The 24,888-nt window shown below is 38.2% G+C and overlaps 1 protein-coding gene across 2 annotated transcripts in view; it reads right to left on the bottom strand.

Moving 5' to 3' along the window:
• Positions 1-3,717: 3,717 nt before the first annotated feature.
• SHLD2 (shieldin complex subunit 2) overlaps positions 3,718-24,888 on the bottom strand; it is a 48,645-nt gene continuing 27,474 nt past the window's right edge. For both annotated transcript variants that reach the window (XM_072995080.2, XM_072995081.2), the window contains exons 4-10: positions 24,737-24,844; positions 17,714-17,908; positions 15,935-16,069; positions 11,535-11,741; positions 10,474-10,708; positions 5,469-5,584; positions 3,718-4,169 (exon numbers count right to left, since the gene is read on the bottom strand). In XM_072995080.2, the coding sequence (XP_072851181.2) occupies positions 3,997-4,169; positions 5,469-5,584; positions 10,474-10,708; positions 11,535-11,741; positions 15,935-16,069; positions 17,714-17,908; positions 24,737-24,844 (1,169 nt within the window). In that variant the 3' untranslated portion in view covers positions 3,718-3,996. The remainder of the gene's footprint in view (positions 4,170-5,468; positions 5,585-10,473; positions 10,709-11,534; positions 11,742-15,934; positions 16,070-17,713; positions 17,909-24,736; positions 24,845-24,888) is intronic.

Here is a 24,888-nt window from a genome sequence, read left to right as displayed (position 1 = left end):
TCTTAGAGGAGTCCCAGACAGACCAATCCAGTATGTGAGACAAGCTTAGTTTATCCCATCCTGACTCCATGCCATTTTAACTGAAGGTACCTTCTACTGAATACTGAAGTTCTCAGCCTCTACAAGTCACCCACTGTTAACACATCAATGAAGGGTCCTCATTGGTGCAACCAGGTAACTTTAGACTCTAGAGTTAATTATTTTAATGAAGGGAGCTTTATACACTAATGTGCATTATGTCAAATATGAGACACACACTTAACATTTCTCTTCTCACCACAAGTGTCTTGTTAGCTCAGTAAGTTAAAACTTCTAGCTGTGGAGCCAGGGCATAAAGTTCAATTCCCCACCGTACGTCCTGGGAAAAGAGCCAGGCTATGTGGTCCTGGGCAAGCTAAATAGTCCAGAGTACATCCAGAAGTGAATAGAAAACCACTTCTGAGTACTCTATACCCGGAAGACCTCAAGGAGGGTCATGATTAATCAGAATCAACCTGATGTCAGAGTTATTACTGCTAGAGGAAAAATAACAATGAGTTTGACAACTCTCATAATATACTTTTAAAATATATCATTTCAAATGAGTAACCTCATCTATTTATCACTATATCTTGTCTCCACCAGGGATGAGGAACTTGTGGTCTTAATGATGCTTTTGAACACTTTTCTCCATACATTCTAGTCAGTCTGACCAACTGTGAGATATGATGGGAGTAATAGTTGATCAGCATCCAGAAGACTAAAGGTTTACTCTTGGATTAGGTATTTACTGTACAGGATTGAACTGCAATTAAGCATCACTCATGGTATAGTACCTCCAGGCTTCTGAACTATATCACAACTTTTACACTCTTGCCATGTTTGAATCCAAATACAGATTTGTATTTTTCAACTGCAACTCTCAGGATTTTGCAGATAGCATGGCCAGTGGCCATGCTGCTTGGAGAATTCTGGGAGTTGTGGTCCAAAGACAGAAATCTGCATGACTCTTATGTTGGCCATAATACAAGCAACACCTGTATTAATTATGTACTTTCAAGTCATTACCTATTTATAGGGACTCTCCCAGAATTTTCAAAGTATAAAGTACTCAGAAGTGGTTCACTAGTCCTTCCTTCTCAGGACAATGATAAATAAGGTCCCATTGGAATAGACTGTAACAAGAAAAGGAGTCAGGTGGGAGTTTCTTTGAAAAAGGAAATTCTAAAGGCACAATTACAAATGATTTCAACAAGAAAAAAAGGTGGAAGATAGCAAAAAATGATCACTTTGGCTTCACAAAAAGCTCAGAGAGGACTTGAAATCAACAAAAAGGGGTATATATAGGAAGCAGAAGGAAAGCCAGGGCACAAAGTTAGAATACAGACAGATAACAAAGTATTGCAGGGATGGCATTAGGAAGGCAAAAACTGAGGTTAGCAAGAGATGCCAAAAGCAGCAACAACAAAAAAGCATTTTTCACATGTTTATAACAAAAGACAGAGAAAAGAAATAGTTGCTCAGCTAATCATTGGTGATAGAAAAATGGTGACCCCCCCCCCAAAAAAAGAAAAAAAGAAAAAGAAAGAAAGAAAAGGCAGAAGTGCTCAATTCTTTAGCTCCAGTTTTCCTCAGTCTCCAGACAAATGTACAAGTGGAGGGGACCGGACTGCAGCCTGAGATTGATAAACAAATAATTGAGGAATACTGTACCTTAATACTTTTAATGAGTTCAGATCTCCAGGGCCCAATGAATTCCATCAAAAAGTATTGAAGAACTTACTGAAGAACTCTTAAGAACCACTGTCTTATTACTTTCTTGAAACCATGGAGGATGGGTACAATGCCAAATGACTGGAGGAGGGCTAACTTTGTCCCTATTTTGAGAAAGGGCAGAAGGGAGGAACCTGACTTCAATCCCAGGGAGAATTCTAGAGCAAAAAGGCTGCTGCATCAGAGACTGCTCCTAGTCAAAGAGAGCTTAGTTCTTGTAAGATGGAATCTGAAGCAACAGTTCATCAAGCAATCTTTGCTTCCTCCTTCCTTCACTTTTGTTTTTTTTTCTGTGTGAGCTTGTGGGTAAGCACCATCTCATCTTTCCATATATGTAAAACTTTCAGAAAATCTAAGCACTTTATAAACATTGCATCATCATCATCATCATGCAAATTATACTTATAAAGGAATGAGGTGTCAATTTCACATGCTATTTTAGCATTCCGGCAAGAGACAGATGAAGCAGACACACCATCTGTTTCTGTTGTTCCTTTTTTGTCTAGCGTTCCAGTCAGAAACTGGGTGATCTCAGGCCCCAGAGAATGACACTGCACCCATAAAAATAAAACTACGATGGTGTTTGTTCTGAACTAGATTTACAACAGAAACCAAAGATTAATGGTAGAGCACACACTTCATGAAAACAAGGTTCTAGACTAAGACACTATGTTTGCCACCACCTGCCCTTGATGCTTAGTAGGGCTGACAGGATTTAGAGCCCAACACCATCTGGAGAGTCAGAAAACACTGAACCTTTCATTTAGAAGGACCATGTAATAGGTGAGGTGAAAAGAGTCCTGCTTGAGACTCTGGACAGCTGCTGCTAAGCATGGTAAGCACTCTAAGCTAGATGCACTAGTTTGACTGGATATGAAAAAGCTTATTTATTCCTTAATTACTTACTTACATACATATACACACTTTAATCAGTCTGGCTTGGCTGTGACTACTTGTTAGTAGTAAGTTATTTCACACTTGCACAATGAAGTTTGTATTAGCCACATCTGATGCTACTGCCTATCCAGACTATCTGTACTATAGGTTTGATTGTCATGCTTTCCCCTAAAAGAATCCTGAGTATATCAGTTTGGCAAGGGTGCTGAAAATTCTCTTTGAGATGCAGAACACAGACCTGTTCCTTTTTAAACTAGTTCCTTTTCTGGGAATAATATTGGGAGTTCTTCCTTTTGTTTTGGATTGTGATTAATATTCATGTGTTTACCATGAAGATATAAAACTAGGCACCAGACACTGCTCATTTCCCATTTAATTTTTTTTGACATACCAGGACAGATCTTTCAAATTTGTGGTAAATCTTATCCACCACCCTACAATTGAAATGACAGTCCTTAAGACCACTGAGTGTCAGCATAGTGCTAAAAGGCACTTCTGTGCAAATCCCACAGAAGTGAAGAGCAGTCCTAGTATCACATAATTACAGTTTCAACGTTTCTCTGAAGAGAGGAAATATATGTGCAAATTAATTTAAGGCTATAACTTAGAAATGCTTTCTGTCTACCGCATTCAAAGCACAAGTTTAGTAGATTTTTTGGAATCTGTTTTTCGTCAGACGTCTAAAACTTCAATTAAATAAATACTATTAAAATTCTCTCTTCCTTTGTTTGACTGTAGCTGCAGAAACAAATCTGTGTTTTGGAATGTTCCTGCAGTTTTGTTGTGACACTTAACTTCAGTCAGGAAATGGAAGATTTCTAGTAATGCCTAATAACATAATTGAAGTCACAGGCTGCAAATTTAAGATTAAAAACTCTACCAAAAAAAAGACCATAATCTGAGTATTTGCATTTCATAAGGTATTTGGGACTTCAGTATTTATTGTGAAAAATTGTGTCTTGATAATAGCACAATATAATTATATGAAGTCACAAATGAGTTTGGCATAGGAAGCTGCATCAAGGAAAGGTATGTTCATAAGCAAGACATTAAAATGTTGGTTGCATATTTTCGGAATACTTCAACACCAATTTATTTTTAAAAAAATTCTGATATCTAGAAACTCACAAAGGAAGTAGCTGTCATAAAAAACTCATTTTTTAAACAGTAACTAGAAAATGTTCATTAGAAACCATTTTTATTAATAAATAATACATGCCATACCTATAAAAATAAAACAACAATTGCAAGATTTTATACAACTAATCTAAAATTAAAAAATCATATTTAAAGTCACTTGGCACATTGGGAAATCAGTGGTAGAAACAGCTATCAGAGACCCCTTCTTCAGAGATCAAGATGAAAATCCACCAGATGGAAATCCATGTCCAAAGGATAGCTGTTTTCATCTAATACAAAATGGCTTCTAACTGTCAAAAGATAAGATGCTTTTGTGTCTGTCAGCAGTGAATGGCATAGATCTGCTACAATCATGCCATATGTTGTATCTAAGGAAGGCTCTGCAAGAAGCAAAAGAAAATGACAGTTAATATTATAAGAATGTGTCTCCTTTGTACATTAAAGTATGGAATATTCTGCTGATAGTTTTTTTTTCTAAAAATGCAGTTGGGTTTCCATATTGGCAGTTAGGGACTGGTTTTCACTGTGCTAAAGATCGAGTTTGGGGGCCAAACTGTTATTTAGCAAATGAAATGGTTATGTGATGAATGGGATGGGATGATAATGAATTCTTGAGTGGAGTAGGCCTTGCACTGAAGGTAAAACCAAACATTAGGCTCTTAATTTCATTTGCCTATTCAATTTACTTACACAAGTACAGTGGTGCCTCGCTTAACGATTGCCTCATTTAGCGATGAATTCGCATAACGATGTGTTTTTTTAGAAAATAATATGCACCGTATAACGATGTTTCCTATGGGCGATTTTCGCTTAGCGAAGTTTGGGACCATGCTTCGCATAACGAATGCGATTTTAGGTCCCCTGCTTCACTTAACGATGTTTCTTTTTTCAATTAAAAAAGTGTCTTAGAAGGGTCAAAACGGTTCTTAATGCTTGGATTCGTTAGAGGACCCCCTAAGTCATGTGCAAACCTGATTTGGCTTTGATCTGAACTTTCGTTAATTTTTTGTGAATTTTCTTTTCCCGGCCCATAGGAACCAATGGACCTGTCAAAATCTGACAGCTCCATGTTCTCCTATGGGGGAAGAAAAAATTCAAAAAAAATTAACGAAAGTTCAGATCAAAGCCAAATCAGGTTTCCACACGACTTAGGGGGTTCTCTAACGAACCCAAGCATTTAGAACAGTTGCTGAGTCTTCGCTAATTTTTTGTGAATTTTTTCTTCCCCCATAGGAAACAATGGAGCTGTCAGATTTTGACAGCTGTCAAAAGCTGGGGGGGGGGAAATTCACCATAAATTAACGAAAAGTCAGATCAAAACCAAATTAACTTTTGCATCCGTTTTAGAGGGTGCAGAAGCTAATCCAAGCATTTAAAACCATTTTGACCCTTGTATGACACATTTAAAATTGCAAAAATTGACTTCGCAAAGCCATTGAAATGTATTGAGTCAGCTTCAATACATTCCAATGGAGGAAACATTGTTTTGCTTAGCGATGTTTCCTATGGGTTTTTTCACTTAACAACGGCAATCCGTTCCAATTGGAACGGATTAACTGGTTTCCAATGCATTCCTATGGGAAACGGTGTTTCGCATAGCGATGGTTTCACATAGCGATTTTTTTTTGAACGAATTAACATTGCTATGCGAGGCACCACTGTAATTCATAGTGCATTACCTATGGCCCTGTTCAGCCACTCTGCTGGAATATTGAGGAACATCTTCTCCATCAGTTCTGATACCACCTGAACACGCACTTCATATCCCTCATCTTCTACTGTCATCACTGAAGGTCTAAATGAGGAAACAAGATGAAAGTCATATGAGCAGAGTTTAATGCTTTAATTTTTCATATTAAACTTAAGAATAAAACAATTATCACCTTCAGTCACACCTTGTTAATCATCTTACAAGCTTTTTATTTTTGCACACTGCATTGATTTAATGAGTGTGGGAGGTACCTGATCTGAGTGTCAAAAATGCCAAAGTACTTCTGGGCAATGGAAGAAGGTTTATTACTGTATTTCCCACAGCTTTTGTTTCAGGGAGGGGAGAATCACAGAATACCTTACAAGATACTTTAAGAAGGCAAATATTTGCTGTCATCCTACTTACAATGCACAGTTTATTTTTATATTCTACATACCGTTTTTGCCAGCGTACAAAACGACTTTTTGGGCCCAAAAAACATGCCTCCAAGTGGGGGGGGTCGTCTTGTACGCCAGGTGCACTTCATTTAGGCTCGCTTGCCCGCCACCCCCCATTTCCCCTCTTCTTCTTCCTCCTCCTCCTCCTGCCACGCCCCCTCAGCCTCTTGCCCTCTTCCTCGGCCAGAGACCAACGCCCCGTGCGCGCTGAGCCAGCAGTGTGCTCGCCCGCCTGCCACCCCCCGTTTCCCCTCTTTCTCCTCCTCCTCCTCCTGCTGCCCCCCTCAGCCTCTTGTCCTCTTCTTCGCCCTCCCGTTGCTGAGCCAGCGCGCTCACTCGCCCGCTGCCACCTTGTTTCCCCTCTTCCTCCTCCTCCTCCTCCTCCTCCTGCCTCCGCCCGCCCAGGCTCTTCCTGTTGGGGGGGTCGTCTTATACAGCCGGTCACCTTGTAGACTGGCAAATACGGTATACCCACAATACCTCAATTTGATACTGCAGATACAAGCAAAGTCAAAGGCCTATCATTAAGTGAAAACCATATTTTTTCACAATCTAAGGATCACTTAAAAATCAGAGATGCTTGTATTTTACATGTTGAAACATACATAAAAGGCTACTGCAAGTTAACACCTGCCTAACTGAAAGTCCTTCTAATTTAAAAGCACGTACAAAAGCACGTACAAAAATTCCAATATAATGAAACACAAGCTGAAGGGAACTGCCTTTTTTTTAACAATATACATAAAGAGAAAGGTTCTTTATATCTTTGGGATGCAGAACAGAGACCTGTTCCTTTTTAAACTAGTTCCTTTTCTGGGAATAATATTGGGAAGGGAGTTCTTCCCCTTGTTTTGGATTGTGATTAATATTCATGTGTTTGCCATGAAGATACAAAACCAGGCACCAGAAATGACACTGCTCATTTCCCATTTAATTTTTGTTGATATACATCTAATTTGTGGTAAATCTTATCCTCCAGTCTACAATTGAAATGACAGTCCTTAAGACCACTGAGTGTCAGCATGGGCTGTGCCAAAATGCACTTCTGTGCAAATCCCACATAAGTGAAGAACAGGGACTCACTTATTTATTTGTACAGGCATTTATTCAAATATAGCAGAAATTAAAGGTATATATTGAAGGATGTGCCTCGACAGGTGTTCCATTTGTGGTTTCAAACAGGAAGGTATCACAAAAGCAGAACCCAGAAACTAGTAGTATATTGTGTATTGTCTCACAATAGCTAACATGTGCAGGCAACATATGTTACAGTGCTAAAATTCAGCACTGAAAAATAGGTTCCAGAAATATGCTAAACTCTGAGCTCTGAAAAAGAAGTGAAGGAGCAAAAAGTGTTTCTAGAAATGCCTGTGAGCAAACCTATACTATGAAAATCAATCATACTATTCAATTCCTCTATAAATTACACTGGTTCAATGACCCTACTCTAGCTGCAACTTACTACAATAAGCAACAAGATTTCAGCCAATATATACTTAAGCATATCTAACCTTTGGCACTTTCTCAAGTCAAGGACATTCTCAGCTTTAAAGTTCAGAACACTTGAGATTAATTGTGGCACCAGATCAACCCACTCACTGTATGCAAGCAATTAATGTGAGCCAATATCTGCTGTTTCAATTCCCCACTTACACTTTTAATCAGCTAAAAATAAATTAATCTTTCCAAATGAAATAGGCCAACATGCTTAATTTGAGAAAATTCTTTTAAAATGTAATATTAACTTATTTTTAGTTTTCATCTTGGTTATGTTTGTGTTATTTATTTAATTGTCAATGTTGTAAACCTCCCAGAGTAACTATTGGTAAGATGGGTAGTACAGAAATCAAATTAATAATAAATAAATGTGCATGTGTATACACACACCCACCACATGCCCACAGTTGGGCAGAAGGACACAAATTATAAACATAAGGAGATGTGCTGCAAGAAGCACACTCAAGCTTGGCATAGAGGACAAGGCTGCAAAACCTCTTTCCTTCAATCTTTTTTCAGCTCAATGACCACAGGTAAGAAATGTTCCTTTTCCCCTTGAACACTGCCACAAGCCTTTAGAAGGTATAACTGTAGTGCTAGAGGCCTTGAGGGGGGTCTGCTAGAGTGTGGACAACTAACAACCCCTGACACTACAACCCTTTTTCATGATATATTAACACTGAAATACACAAGCTTCAACTGTGTTACAAAAAAGCCTCTACTGGCACCAATGGAGGCTTTTTAAAGACGCCTGACTGCTGTGAAGAAGAGATGGTACAGGTGTACATTTAAGTACAGTGGTGCCTCGCTTAGCGATTGCTTCGTTTAATGATGTATTCGCTTAGCGATGGGTTTTTTAAAGGAATTTTCCGCATCGTTTAACGATGTTCTCTATGGGCGATTTTCACTTAATGATGTCTGGTTTTGCTCATTTAAAAGTGTCTTAAAATGTTTGAAACCTGTTTTAAATGCTTGGAATCGTTAGAGCACCTTGTAAAACATTTCCAAACTTAATTTGGCTTTGTTCTGAGTCTTCGTTAATTTTTGGTGAATTTCCCCCCATTGGAATGCATTGAACGGACAGTTCAATGCAATCCAATGGGGGAAACATTGTTTCACTTAGCGATGTTTCCTATGGTGATTTTCGCTTAAGGATGGTAATCCGTTCCCACTGGAATGGATTAACCGGTTTTCAATGCATTCCTATGGGAAAAGGTGTTTCGCTTAGCAATGTTTTCCCATAGCGATGGTTTTTTAACCAATTAACATCGTTAAGCGAGGCACCACTGTATTCACTTACATGTTTGTGCTGTACATGTGCATGAGTATCTGTGAAAGTGAATGGAATTTGCATAATTTTGTTGGAGGCTCCATGCCAGCAATGGGTGGCTCTGCTTGCTAATGGCATGTGTCCCACAATGTACTTTCTTCAAACCAAATCAGATATTTGACTGACAAGATTTCCCATTCCTGCTTTAAACAGATACACAAACTTATGAACAGACATACACACATGAATGGAATAACTTCTCTTTCTAAGCCATCAATCTGGCTGTTACTTTGCGTTGTTGCTGAAGACTTTTCTCAATTAGCCACAGAATACAAAGAGATAAAAGCACCAGGAAAGTGAAATATAATTTTAAGTCCTACAGTTTCCTAAATAAGAGAAACTGCTAAATGCAGGTCAAACATTTGCCATTCCAGAAACTGAGGCTAAAAGATTTGCTGTCTTCTTAGATGGGTATATGCATTTCAAAAAAATAACTTTAAAACAGGTATTAGGTGACTTATGAGTACACTGAACAGATCCAGGTTGCCAGACATACACTGCAAATAAATATAAAATCATGCTGTATGGAAAGTATGACTTATTGCCTTATAATCTGCTTGGTCACTTACTGTTTGCCTGTACATATACCAGCATTTATACCATATATAGATTAATAGTGAAGCAGGCCTGATATGCCCAAAACAAAACTGTTACCTTCTCCATTGTGAATCTGATTGTAAATTCTTATCACCAATCAAGATGACATAAACCTTACAGGTGTATGGGAAAACTGCCACATGGCTACTTCACAGTTATGGAACTTCATCAGAGACTCAAAAGTATTCTTTATGAGAATTACTGGGTAAATTTGACTAAAACTGTTTTAACAGGAATGTAAAAAGCTACCATACACTCAGTCCATCCATCTGTGCATCTAGGCCAGTGTTAACATCTCTGACTGGCTGCGGTGGGATCTACAGAGATTCATAGGACTTCTTCCCTGAAATGCCACCACACAATGTGATATTTGAAAAGCCATACATATTAATCTAATTTTCATCTATTCAGCATATATGTAGTAGACCATTTGATCAAAAGGTATTATGTCTTGGTTCCTATAAACTCTGGAACAGGGTCAAAAGAGCCATATGCAGACTTTCAGGAAGACACTCAGGCTTTTGAGGATTCCCTTCACCTGGAGTCCCCTTTATGTCCTGAAAAGCCACTCTTGGGGACCTTGATATATTGCTCAAGGCACCAGCTAGACTGAAAAATTGGCACAGGCTCTTTGCACCCTAGCTTTGGAAATAAAACAAGAGCTAGAAGTCCAGCAACACATCCCATTGGCAAATCTTTCAAACATTAACAAGTTGTACTAAAAGTCAGATGGAATTAAGAATTGTGCTGTCATAAAATGTAAATATCTGCACAACCTATCACCTGCTGCCACCTAGTGTTTCCAGCACATGTTGCTGAAATGGTTCAGATTGTTTCTTAAAACAGTACAATGCATATTTTTCAAGAGATCTTTCATCTTTAGAAAGTTCCAAAGTTTGTGCAAGTGGAGAATCTATAAGTGTGAAGGAAAGACCACAAAAAAAGAGAAATGATAATATTGAAGCAAAGAGAGAAGGAAAGAAAAGAGAGAGCAAGCATCTTAGGCTGCAATACATTTTCTAGAAAGCAAGATCCATTGTGGGGAGTAAGCCTTAAAATGGAAATACTAATAGCTCTTTCTCTTTGCCCTCCATACAAAAATATGATCTTACCTGTAGAATATCTTCATTTTATTAGAGGGCAAACAACTCATGCACTGCTTGTAGATCTTGTTACTATCTGTCTGAAGTTCAAGTCCACATTTTGCACATCCCACAAAAATAATCAGAGCAAGAGAATTATATATGTGCTGAAATGAAGTATTAGCATCAAAGACAAGTTGTCCACGTGGAGAGGCATCAATAGTAAATTTCAGTGCTGAGATACAGGCTTTCATTTGGATCATTCCTGTGAAAACAGGACAGAGTTGATCAAATTATTCTTTTTCTGCCATAAGGAAACAGTAATAAAGATTATTGCTGGCTGAATCACCTCTATACAAGGAAAATTTAAGATCAACAAGACAGTAGCTAATCTTAAGCTATAGGAAGTTTTGTGGAGCTTCTTAGTTAAATGCATACGTTACTGCAATCTATGACTGCATTTTCAGGAGGACACAGGGCTTGGTGGGCTACATAATGCCTGTGAGCCCACCCCATCCCCACCCCCACTGCTGAAAACCATGCTACTTAGGAAACCCAGGAAAAACTGAATCACTGAATTTTAGTGGCAAATCTATGCAATCCATTAACGCAGGCAGAAAATGCTTTCTTTAAAGGAATTTCCATAAATTTCTGCTGATAAATCCAACTCTTGTAAAACAAGCACATCCTGCTTTTTAAAGGGATTCCCCCCACATGCCACTGAAATTCAGGAGTGAAATTTACCATTACATTTCAGAGGAGCAATCAGTAGGGAGGTGGGAGACAAAACTAGCTGTGAATCAAAATTTCTCAACAGGGAGTGACATTCCTGGTGGCACCCTGCAACTGAGGGGTTCCAATTACCTGATTTGTATGCATTCTTTCTAAAAATGCTTTTAACAAATATGTCCTCTGTTGGACTGGTATCTGATTAAGATGTGAACATTTTAATTCAACTGGATATTTTGTTCACTTTTTGTTTGCCCTGGTTTTTGTTTAGTCACCACAATCTGCTCACACAATTTGAAAGGGGGGAGTACACTGATTAAAATAAAGCCACAGGGAGCCTCACTAATGAATAAGAATCTCACCTGAACGCTTCTCCTCTAGATGTGCAGCAAGAGCAGTCACACTCATCAATGGTTTGGCACTCCTTTCAAACATCTCTCTGAACTCAAAAGCTCTTCTGTCATCATCAAAGAGACACTCAAGGGTTGACCACGGAGTTGTGTGCAGTTCAAGTTCACCAGAGACAGGACTGTGCTTTACAAACAAATACTTAAATTCCCATTTATGATCTGGAAAAAAAAGGATGAAGAAAAAATTCTACTCACAATTTTACATTCTAATGTGCCATTAATATTTGTAGAGAGCTTTAGAAAGAAGAATGTGAGATGAACTTTCCTGGATAAAGAAATATTTTATTAATGAAGTGGGGGAAAGGGGACTCATAGTCAGGACTCAATTTTAAAATATTTCAATTAATTTTTAAAAGAATAATACTCATTTGTCAATCTGAGTGCAAACAAACACTTCTCATAGATCAGCCAGAATTAGAGAAATGTTTTGGTTTGAAAATGTTATGAGCAGTGGAGGAAGTAAGGTTTTGGCAATATATCCTGTCCAACAAATGCATCTGTTCTGCCAGATGTTAATGTGTTGTAAAGTCTGCATAAATTCTGACATGCATAACTGCAAACTACATGACAAGTTTCTATACATATACTGCACATGTTGGGCCTATCACTATTGGATTTTCTAGTTCATTGCTAAGGCCATTACGCGAGGACTTTGCATAAGCTCTCCAACAGAAGATGGTGCATTACAAGAGAGTAGTTTCTCCATTATGAATTTCCCCTCAATCGATGAAGGCTCAAATTCAATAAAAATGAAATAATTCTAGAATTAGTAGCAAACACATGCCTATTTGCTCATGAGCAAAAGAAATGCTACTAGCCATTCTCTGCAAGCCATTCTCTGCATAACCATGATGGCACTGTCACATATCAAAGTTTGCATTGTAAATACTTTGATTTCCAGCACAAATAAGCATCACATGGCTAGTTATCTCCCTAGACTCAATAGCATGAATGGCGATCACATGCTGCCACGCTGTAAGTCATAATGGTCAGTTGTGTCATGACCCGGATGGCACAGAGTGAACTCCTGATTCTGACAGTCCTGACAAAAACCAAACATATGGACATATTAACAGAGAGAATGTTAGGACATTTGAGAATACAAATCTTATCTCAAATTCTAGATGCTGTCTTTTAATCATTAAATAACAACAGTCACAAAGTACTAGGTATAGTACATGTTGCAAAATTATGCAAGAATAATCTTGCATCTTTCATATAATCAACACAGCAAACATAAACCAGATTTTCTGACCTTAAGAAAAGAGCTTGAAAGAATATTGTAAAAGTCTTCTAATCTAATTATTTGAAACTATTTCAAGAAAGTGCAGAGATTTCAGATACATTACAATTTCACAGAACTTCAAATTTATTTTTCTAGCCCTGCCCCTGCAACTTACAGAAGTACTATGGGTTAGATCTAAACTTGAGAGAAGGTAAGCATCTCACATCAGTCATGATTCCAGTGATGTACTCTAAGCATTACTCTATCACAACCAAACATAAAGATTTAGTTATCTGTTTAGACAGTATTGTAGAAAACATATACAGATTACTGCTGTTATCATAAACATATACTAAAAAACACAGGTACAGTATTCATAGGAAGCCAATTCCATAGGCTTCGTCACATTGTGTGACAGCATGAACAGGATGTAATTTTTGGCCAAAGGGAACAGCCAAGCCATCTGATGAAGACATCTGAGGGCAAAAAAACCTCCACCTCTAGGAGATGGCAGTCCAGCTTTCATGAACAGGAACTCTTGGGGGGGGGGCAAACATTTTTTAAAAAAACTTTTAATCTTTATTGCATTTTAAAAAAATTATGAAAATAAGTAAATAATTATCACAATATTAGAACATAACCAAAATAACTTTCTATTACAGTATCTCTTTCGCAAAACACTAAGTCTTTCACATTTTTACTTTCTTATTTTCCACCAGACATTTGTTTTCTTCACAATCTTAATACCTTTCTTAATTCTTATTTTATATCCATATTAATAATCTGCTTTACTTTGTTTTTTCTTCTGTTGAGAGCAGTTCTACTTCTAATTTAAGCCTAAGTCACCTGGTACAAGTTTGGAATCTTTCTTCCATTTCTCTCTGAGATAATTCTTTACTTTCCCCCATTGAGATCCGTGCTCCGTTCTACTCTTTCCTTTCAATGAGTCTGTTAGTTTGTTCATGAATATTAGTTCCTGTAATTTTATTAAACAATCCTCCACCAAAGGTTCCTCCTTGTCTTTCCATTGTTTTGCCACTTGAATTCTGGCTGCTCCTAATATGTACAAACAATTTTTTGTCTCTTGTTTCGGGTTTAACTTTACCATATTGAACAAATAAGTTTCAGGTTTCATCTCCATTTTTATTTTTAAATCTATGCTGATTATTTTTTCTATTTCTTTCCAAAATTTCTTAATAAATTTACAACCCCACCTCATATGATATAATGTTCCTTTTATTGTCTTACATCTCCAACATTTATCTTTCTCATTTTTCTTCACCTTTGCCAATTTCTCTGGTGTCATATACCATCTAGATAATATTTTCATATAATTTTCTTTCAGATTTGTACTTATTAATAGTTTTTTGTTATCAATCCATGCTCTAAACCATTCCTGTGTCTGAACTGTTCTACCTAATTCCTGCATCCATTTTATCATATTTCCTTTAATTAGTTCCTATTTAATATTTATTTCCAATAATAGTTTATGCAACTTTGCTACTTGGTGATTTTCTTTTCCCCATATTATCTTGTCTAGTTTCGTAGGTTCTTTAACCAATCCTATTAATTTATTATCCATTTTCATTCTTTCTGATAGCTGTCTGTGTGGAAACCACTGGCATATTATTCCTACTTGATTCATTTCTTGTCTTGTTCTTAATCTTAGTTGTCCACCATCTTCCTCTATGAGAAGATCTTTATATGTTAACCATTTATCATTCTTTATGTCAATTTCCTTTGAGAGAGCTTCATGGGGGGAACAGCCATATTGGAATCCCACGATAAAATTTCCTTTTATATTTCTGCCATACTCTTATTGTTTTTCTTATTATATTATTATCAAAAGCTTTGTTCGCTTTCTTTTTTCCACACCTTAAGTATGCATGAAGTCCATATTTTAGGGGGGTAAAACAAATAAAGGGCACAAAGACACACTACTAGAGATGGGCATGAATCAGAAAAATCGTGATTCATTTTGATTCATGATGCATCAAAGTGGATGATTCATAAATAACAAATTTAGAATTTTTCTAACAAATTGACAAATCGATTTGTCAATTCATTTTCGGCTTTAAAACCCCATATAGAATGCCCCCCAAAGCACCTAGAGATAACAAATTACAGAGAGGCTTTACTTGACTTTCTTCTAAAAACCCTGTATGTTTGATGAAGTTTGGGATTTGGGTGTCCAAGTTATATACCCACAAAAAGCCCCGCTTGAAAATTCCCCCCAGGCACCTAGACACACCAAAATCACAGAAGAGTTTCCCCTGGCTCTTCTCTACACTCTTGCCATGTTTGGTGAAGACTGGGTTACAGACATGTTATATACCCACAAAGTGGGTCCCCCCAGGAAAGTGCCCTTTAGCAGCTGGCTTGAGGAAACCCAATCTTCACTAAACTGGGAGATACTGTATTGTAGAGGAGAGTCACACAAAGTTTCTGCATGATTTTGGTGTCTCTAGGTGCCTGGGGTGAACTTTCTGAGGGACCCCCCTTTGTGGCTATGTAACTTGGACATCTGAAGCCCAATCGTCACCAAACATGGAGCAACTGTAGAGGAGAGTCAGAAGAAGCTTCTCTGCAGTTTTGGTGCCTCTATGTGCCTGTGGGGGCATTTTATAGCTTAATGACTAAAAAATCCTCCCAAAATAATTAATTCTGATTCGTCGGGGTATTGATCCATACGAATGGACAAATTAGTGATTTTTGACAAAGTGTGCAACTTGTTTTCCAATCCATGCTCATCTCTACACACTACAATTCCTGTAGACCACACTTAAATGCCTTCATTTTACACGGTCACTGTATCCCACAGCAATAGGTGTTTTGCTAGTTCTAAAACAATCTGAGACTACAAGATGATTTCTAGGAATATGGCATAATGTGAAAGCCTATGTAATTCTTTATATACCTACTGAAACTAAATTGCAAAACTTACTAATTCAGGAAGATCAGCCAACATTTGAGGAAGATTAACTTCAAAAGTGGTTACAGTACAAAAAGAGAGGAGAAAGGGTCAAATGAAAGACATCCAGTATTGTTTGCAGCTGCTGTACAACAATAATATCACGCAAATCCATTGTTTAACATATACTATGTTACAACAGTGGTCGCTTCTTACCTCTCTTCCTTTGAAGTTGAGGATAGTGGGCCGCTACAGCTCCCCATAACACCAAAGCATAATGCTGATCTTTGACTTGTTCCACTGTTAAAATAATTTTCCGTTGTCTTTCTCCTTTGAAGCTATATGTAGATTCTAAAGTAGGCAAATTACAAACATAAATATGATGTATAAAATATTGTGAGGGAATACCAAAGGGCACTGAAGTTAATGTAAGTAGCATATTGTGATACAACGTTTATAACAAAATTAAAAAAGCATTGTTGCCCATATAAAATGAACAGATTTATTTCACAGTGAGCTTCTATAGATTACAATCTAATTCTTCATACACATGGAGTATGATATTTAGGCCACAATATTATATGTACAGTGTACATAGTTGTAGGAGTGGAAATGGAGTGAAATTGATGCAACGGGGGGAAGGCCTAATATATCTGCCTTAAAATGACTCTATAAAACCAGGATTATTTCTGTAAATAGCACCAAATAAAATGGTCAGATTAAAAAAAATGTTTAGAACTATAGTCAGTAAATATAAGCTAATTATTGAGCAGAATTTCCTGAATATCTCTTTCCAAACATAAACATGTTTGACAAGCAGACCTTTATGGTATATCACAAACTGCTTTGATAATCTAATTAATTTTGAAAAAGGGGAGAAAGGAGTCATTATGTGGTCTATGGGTTATTATCAAAAAAGAAAAGGAAAAAGGACGAGTTGTGTGATACTTGGGATGCTGGGTACAGAATTCTGCCTTACAGTATGAACAGATGGAAGATGTAGTTGTTGCTTTTCTTTAAATTTTTAAATATACCAGAGATCCCTTCCTAACTGGTATAACACAAAATTATTTCAAAATGACAGTAGAAGCACCCAATCCATGGGACCAGTCACTTACCCACTGCCTGAAAATACTAAATTAAAACCCATAGAAATGTGTATTTTTATGCATTTATTACTTAAACTGGCCACTAGAAGGAGCTAGAGACCATGTAATGTATAGCATTTGACACTTCAACATTTTTCATCATCTGCAGGGGAGGGCTTGGGACTGATCCCTCGTTGAAATTTTAAATAAGGATATTTGAGAATACTAGGAAAATCATGTGTATTCTGAAGACTTCAACTTGGATGAAAAAAGAGAAAGAAAGACTTTGTGTTAGTTGAGCACTCCAAAGGTACAGGTAAAGTTAATCTGCTACATGTGCTGCACTCAAAAAGCCAACCAGTACCTATAGTCATGCACAAATTTCAGGAAATCACAACTTACCCCTTATTATTATTCTCTCCAAAGTTAAATATTAATGCCGAACATTGTGATTTTATCCACAAGTTCCAGTATTAACCGCATGAATTACACTACTGATCTCACGGAAAATATTAGGCAAGGTATTTTGTGTAATCATATGAGCATGCCACACACAAACATTTTTGTAATGAAGAAACCTCAGCTGCTCTCACAAATCAACTTATGAACTTCTTATCTACAAGAAAATTTCAAGCCTCCTGCTCTGAATTAACTGTTCCATCTTTCTCCATGATATGGCTCTAGACAGGATGTTTGCATAATTAGTGGGGCAGATAAGAGAATATCTCAGTCAAGACAGCTATACTCAAATGCTTAACTGGCCTTTCTGTCACATAGATAAAGCCCAAGTATGGAATTACCTTAGAATTTCAAAGTATATCAGTATTACCACTCCTTGACTCCTTTCAACCTCTACATATACATTTGGGAACACAGTATGGTTACCCCCATACCAGAGTCAGATTACCTGTTAACACAGTGATGTCAACAATTTTCACTACCAGGTGTACCAAAATATCTGGCTTGAGCTGATCTAGTACAACATGTTGTACATTGTTCAGAGTCTGGGTCTTCCTTTGTGGGAGAGCTTGAAGACATGTGTGCTTTGAGGACACGTATGCCAGCAAATCTTGGAGAATGTTAACATCCACTATATGGGAAACTTGAAAAAAATGAGTTGGGGAGAAATCATAACTTTTTTAGCCATGCAGTTTACATGTTATTTTATAGCAATTCTAGCCCAAAAATATTACTTGGAAGTATAACAAACATGTGCTTCATTTCAGAAATAAATAGACATACAAGTTGCACTTTTGCTGATACCAAATTACCCTCAAACATTTAAGCAAGAAGTCCAGCAAAGGGAAGCCATTTTGGATCAAACTGGATATAAATACCTACTTAGATCTCATAATTTACCATAGTATCTCATTATATTTATACAGATACCGTGTTTCCCGGAAAATAAGACAGGGTCTTATTTTCAGAGGATGTTTTATTTTTTTCATGTACAACAACCTACAGTGGTGCCTCACACAACGGGCGCCTCGTAGAGCGATGAATTCACTCTACGAGGCCGTTTTTGCGATCGCAAAACGGTGCCCGTATAGGCGGGAAATCGCTGCTCGCTTACCGACCTTCGCTTTGCGACCCGACAATCAGCTGTTCCGCGGCTTCAAAATGGCCGCCGGAACAGCCGAAAGGGGCCAGGGTGCAGCGTTTTCGCGCCCTTGGTAAGCAAGGGGAGCGCGCGAAAACGCTGCGGAAGCCCTGAAATGGCTGCGCGCAACCATTTAGGGGCTTCCGGCAGCGTTTTCGCGCGCTCCCCTTGCTTACCAAGGGCGCAAAAACGCTGCGCCCCGGCCCCTTTCGGCTGTTCCGGCGGCCATTTTGGACCCGCCGGACAGCTGATTGCAGCTATTTTGGCACCCTCGTTGTGCGAGGGGAGGGTGCGAAAATGGCTGCCGGCCCCTGGGAAACATCGCACAACGGTGAGTATTCTATGGCACTGGAACGCATTAAACGCTGTTTAATGCGTTCCAATGCCTTTCTGTGTTTCGTAGTGCGATGTTTCCCACAGCGAAGGTTAATCCGAAACGGATTAACCTCGCTGTGCGGGGCACCACTGTACAGTCATGTCATCTTCTGGCTGCTGCACAGCGGTGGAGGGAGAGGTTTCACTTAAATGGGGCTTTTTTTGGGGGGATAGGGCTTATATTACGAGCATCCTGAAAAATCCTACTAGGGCTTATTTTCATGTTAGGTCTTATTTTCAGGGAAACAGGGTATACAGTTGTGTTCAAAATTATTCAACCCCCACTGAAATTGAATGTTTTGGCCATTTTGACATTGATTTTGATCATTCAGTCATCTTGCTTACATTTACATGAAAGAGGCACTTGTAGGTCAGAGAAATATAACCTTAAGTTTATAATGAAATAACCACAAATGTCTTTTCTGTGCTCACATCATTATTAGTTTTTATTCAACCCCCAAGTGACATTCAATCTTAGTACTTAGTACAACATCCTTTTACAGTTATAACAGCTTTTAAACATGAAGCATAGCTTGACACAAGTGTCTTGCAGCGATCTACGGGTATCTTCGCCCATTCTTCATGGGCAAAAGCCTCCAGTTCAGTCAAATTCTTAGGCTTGCGCACTGCAACTGCTTTCTTTAAGTCCCACCAGAGGTTCTCAATCGGATTTAAGTCTGGTGACTGCGATGGCCACTCCAAAATGTTCCAGCCTTTCCTCTGCAACCATGCTCTAGTGGACTTGGAGGTATGCTTGGGATCATTGTCCTGTTGAAAGGTCCAACGTCTCCCAAGCCTCAGGTGTGTGACGGACTGCATCACATTTTCATCCAATATCTCCTGGTACTGAAGAGAATTCATGGTACCTTGTACACGCTGAAGCTTCCCTGTACCTGCAGAAGCAAAACAGCCCCAAAGCATTATTGACCCTCCGCCATGCTTCACAGTAGGCAAGGTGTTCTTTTCGTCATATGCCTTGTTCTTCCTCCTCCAAACATAGCGTTGATCCATGGGCCCAAACAGTTCTAATTTTGTTTCATCAGTCCACAGAACGCTATCCCACAACTTTTGTGGTTTGCCCACATGACTTTTGGCATACTGCAGTCGACTCTTCTTATTCTTGGGAGACAGCAAGGGGGTGCGCCTGGGGGTTCTGGCATGGAGACCTTCATTACGCAGTGTGCGCCTTATTGTCTGAGCTGAAACTTCTATACCCACATCTGACAAATCTTTTTTCAGTTCCTCAGCAGTCACACGGGGACTTTTCACCACTCTACGCTTTAGGTAGCGCACAGCAGTCGAAGTCAGCATCTTCTTTCTTCCACGACCAGGTAGCATTTCAACAGTGCCCTTTGCCTTGAATTTGTGAATGATGCTTCCTATGGTGTCTCTTGGTATGTTTAACTTCTTTGCAATCTTCTTATAGCCATTGCCCTTCCTGTGAAGACAAATCACCTCTTCTCTTGTCTTCCTGGACCATTCTCTTGACTTCACCATGTTTGTAACCACACCAGTAAATGTCTAGAAGGAGCTGAGTATCACAGTCATTTTAAAGCTGCCTAATTGGTGCTTATTATGCTTGATTGGTGCTCGGTGACATCCACAGGTGTTTTCAATACCTGATCGAAAACACCTGAATGAACCTCTCTTCTTCAGAGTGGTAGTCTTTAAGGGGTTGAATAATTGTGGCAATGAAGAAACCACAAAAGAAACATTTACTACTGTATTACATAAACAATTGATGTTATTTTAGTTGCATTTGGTTCTTTAAAACGTCCTTGTAGGATTTCATTCTGAATACAATTCCAAATGTACACTATAGTCCCTAAACCCCTTTACAGCATTGGGGGTTGAATAATTTTGAACACAACTGTATATTATTACTCTCTTGCTGTATCCTACTTCATTCTTTTTACATCAAAACCAGAGTGCATACAAACCCATAAAACTGTGTGCCATTCTTTCACTACACTGTACTAGACTTAAACCAATTTTCTACCTTAAAAGTGTTATTGTGTTTATCTATGCTTGATTGTATCTGTCACTGACTTATAAACAATTCTTCACAACACCATTTAAAACTCTTATCATCCCCAAAGATGGTCAATGAACCTTAATGGCCACTGACTATCAAGAAGCTTGGCCACTTGCATTCCCATTGGTTCACTTCCTGTCCTTCCCACAATGTCTGTCTACTGACACAACACTCCATGCATCTGAACAGTAGGCTACAGTCCATGAAAGCTTATTCCAAATGGAACAGGTTTGCTTTAACGATGCCATAGGACTATTCATTGCTTGTTACAATAAGCTAACAAGGCTACCTATTTAAATTTTTTAACATAACTATTTTATATATTTTTGGCCTTAAAGAATGACTTCCCTCCATCTGCCTTCTTTGGATTCATAAAATTATAGAATAGTGAAGTTGGAAGGGGCCTATAAGGCCACTGAGTCCAACCCCATGCTCAATGCAGGAATACTAATCAAAGGATATTTGCCAGGTGGCTGTCTAAATTTCTCTTGAATGCTCCAGTGTTGGAGCACTCACCACCTCTTGAGGTAACTGGTTCCACTGCTGTGCTGCTCTAACAGTTAGGAAGTTTCCCCTGATATTTAACCAAAATCTGGCTTCTTGTACTGCACTCTTGGGTGCTTGAGAACTGATCCTACTCCTCCTCTGTATGATAGCCTTTCAAGTATTTGAAAAGTGCTACTGTATCTCCCTTAGTCTTCTTTTCTCAATGCTAGCCCTGGGATACAGTGGGGTTTTGACTTACAAACGGCCCGAGTTACGAACATTTTGACTTACGAATCGCTCTCATAGGAAAATATTGACTTGACTTACGTACTTAGATTTGAGTTATGAACTGAAAAAAACTGAAAAAAACCACGTGGGAGGCAGGGAAAGTGAAAAATTTGAACTTTCAGTTAACTGTTGGCCAGTGAAAAGGGTGCCTGTCTGCTTCCTCACTCCTCCCAGCGTTTAGAGAGTGAATTGGGAGACAGTCTTCAGACTGCCTGGACTGTATTTTCCCTGCCTTCCCTGAACCTTTCTTGACCTAAGAAAAAAAATATCCCCCTCTAGTGTTCAAAGGCGGAATAGCAGCTTCCCATTAGTTTCTATGGACGGAAAAGAGCAGATATGGATCAAATGGTTTTCAATGCATTCCTATGGGAAAGGCATAGGAAACCTGCAAACTTTTTGACTTGAGAACCGTCTTCCAATACATATTAAGTTCTCAAGTCAAGACCCCACTGTACCTCATTTGTTACTTTCACCTACTTTGAGAAGGAGCCATTAATAATTACCCTCTAGTATGATTCTGTAGTCAACTGTGTATCCACCTGACAGTTGTCCTTTGGGAAAAGACTGCACTAAAATAGGAATAGAGCAATTCTGCCTTTTCTTTGTTATCATTTTACCATCTCCACTGAGTAGCTCGACCACTGTTTCTTTTCTTTCTCTTTTACTATTTACATATTTGAAGAATGCTTTTTTGTTGCTTTTAGTGTCGCTAGCTAACCTCAGCTCATTCTCAGCTTTTGTCCTCCTATTTCCATCCCTGCAATTCCTTGCTACTTGTCTGTATTCTTCCTTTTTAGCTTGGCCTCTTTCCCACTTCCTTTAAGTGTCTTTTTGTCCTCTCTGAGCTTTTTGCGAAGCCACACCGACCTTTTTTTTTTACTCTCTCCCACCTTTTTTTCTTGTCAGAATTGTTTGTAGTTGTATCTTTAGAATTTCTTTTTAAAGAAAACTCTCATTCTTCTTGGACTCCTTTTCTTATTAGGATCTCCTGCCATGGGATCTTGCTTATCATTACCTGAGTTGGTTAAAATTGGCTTTTAAAAAATCCAGCATGTGTGTGTTGCTACATTCTGCTTTGGTTTCCTTTGAAATCAAGAATTCTAGTAGTACATTTTCACTCTTGCCCAGAGTTTCCCTTATTACCATTTCCTCCACCAAGTTGTTTCTATTGGTTAGAATCAAGTCAAGGATAGCTAGCCCTCTAGTTTCATTCTCCACTTTTTGTAGGAGAAAATTATCAGCCACACAAGCCAGGAATTTCTTGGAAGGGCCATACTTGGCACAATTTGCCTCCCAAAAGATATCATGTCTTCTTAATGCGGCAGTTCTACCCTCATCTTTTAAGCTGATGCTTTTTTTCATGTGCTGTCAAGTCAATTCTGATTTATGGCTAATCGTTTCAGAGTTTTCCAGGTAGAGAATAAAGTGGTTTATCGTTCCCTTAAGAGGAGAATAAAAATGCAATAAATAAATAAAGACAATGAACAACATTATAAAAGCCATTATTAGCAATTTATATCTGAAACCCCATTGTGCATTTACACAAAAGGCATAACTTTTATTGACAAACTGCTATCAGTATCCACCAGCATTATCTATTGTACACTGAATCACGCTACTCAGTACACAATAGATAATGTCTACAAAGATTTCATAAGTCATGGCAATTCACTGTTAAAAGTTATACCTTTTGCGTAACTGCACAACAGGATTCAAGTGGCAGGATTCAGAAATTAAGTAGCATTTATTTATTTATTTAAAATATTTTACCCTTACTTTCTCCATAAAAGGACTTGAGACAGCCTACATAAATAAAAAATACAACCAAAACAATACATTATCAAAATATTTTAAAATAATTAAACACTGTATTAAAATGTTAAATTAAAGCATTATTAAAGCAGATGAAAATCAACAAAACACTAACCATCCCGGTTTTAAAACTCCTCTTAGACAGCCATTTACTATGGCCTGCGTGAAGACAAAGGTCTTCAGCCTATGAATACAACATAATCTGTTCAAGAAAATGTTAATGTTTTTTCACATTGGCACTCTATCCACTCTGAGTAAGGATGTAAATTTTGGGGTGTCTTGTCCTTGTAGACCAGGACCGAGGGATTAAAGAATTCTTCTCCTCACCAACGATTATAGCAAGAAATTTCCTGACACTCTCAATACAATTCTTGCAATGGCTACATTTATGGTTTGCAAACATAAGTCTCTTTTGGTTTTTGTGGGTTTTTCTGGCTCTTTGGCCGTGTTCTGAAGGTTGTTCTTCCTAATGTTTTGCCAGTCTCTGTGGCCGGCATCTTCAGAGGACAGCAACCTGTGCTCTGGTCAGAGCACAGGTTGCTGTCCTCTGAAGATGCCGGCCACAGAGACTGGCAAAACATTAGGAAGAACAACCTTCAGAACACGGCCAAAGAGCCAGAAAAACCCACAAAAACCATTAGATCCCAGCTGTGAAAGCCTTCGCGAATATAAGTCTCTTTTTTTGGTAAAAAAATCTTATTTATTTAAGAATTTAAAGCACTGGTAGGGATCTTTGTTAGGAATTACCAATTTATTTGTGTTTACTTTGTGTCAGAGTTCTTCTCAAAGAGAAAGAATTTTAGAGACATTTTTACACAAATTACAGAAATCTTTGTGGGAGGAAGGGCTCTTTGTCTCACCCTTGACTAGAGGCAGAGTATCTCATGGTTTTTTTAAATTCCTCATCAAGGTTTCCCATCTTATCAAGATAGTTAAGTTGAGGAGAACAAGGAATTTAATTACATTCTTGTCATGAGTATTGAAAGACCATCTCTTCTCATCAGTAAAATGCAATTTGGGACCAATTACAATGTTCATTTCAAATCTATCAAAGTTTTTTTAAACCTAATATCCATACTTAGCCTGAAAGAATGGCATGGAAAGAAACTTAAGGAAGATCATGGAGTACAGATGTTTGTAGTATAGTACTGGGTTATATGCTAATAGCCAGAGTAGGATGGGAAAACAAAGCTGAATAGCCAATGATCATGTATCTCACATACAGTATGAAAAAATACAACTATTGTGATAAAAATTGGGAAATCACATTTAGATTCCTTTAGTAGACATCAATGAAAACAAGAGGTCTTCCTATAAAACAAATTGATTCTCACATTCATTGTGATTCATAGTTGAACAGCTTCCAAAATTGAATAACTGAGTCGTAGATGTTGACTGCAGCATTTTTTCCCCAGCCCAGTGGTTCTCATATACAGTAACGTCTATAACGAAGAGAAAAATAATCTGTTTAGGTCACAGTCGTTTT

The sequence above is a fragment of the Pogona vitticeps genome, chromosome 3, assembly GCF_051106095.1.
Source record: "Pogona vitticeps strain Pit_001003342236 chromosome 3, PviZW2.1, whole genome shotgun sequence".
In the NCBI taxonomy this organism is placed as follows: Eukaryota; Metazoa; Chordata; class Lepidosauria; order Squamata; family Agamidae; genus Pogona; species Pogona vitticeps.
This window is presented reverse-complemented; position numbering and strand designations above follow the sequence as displayed.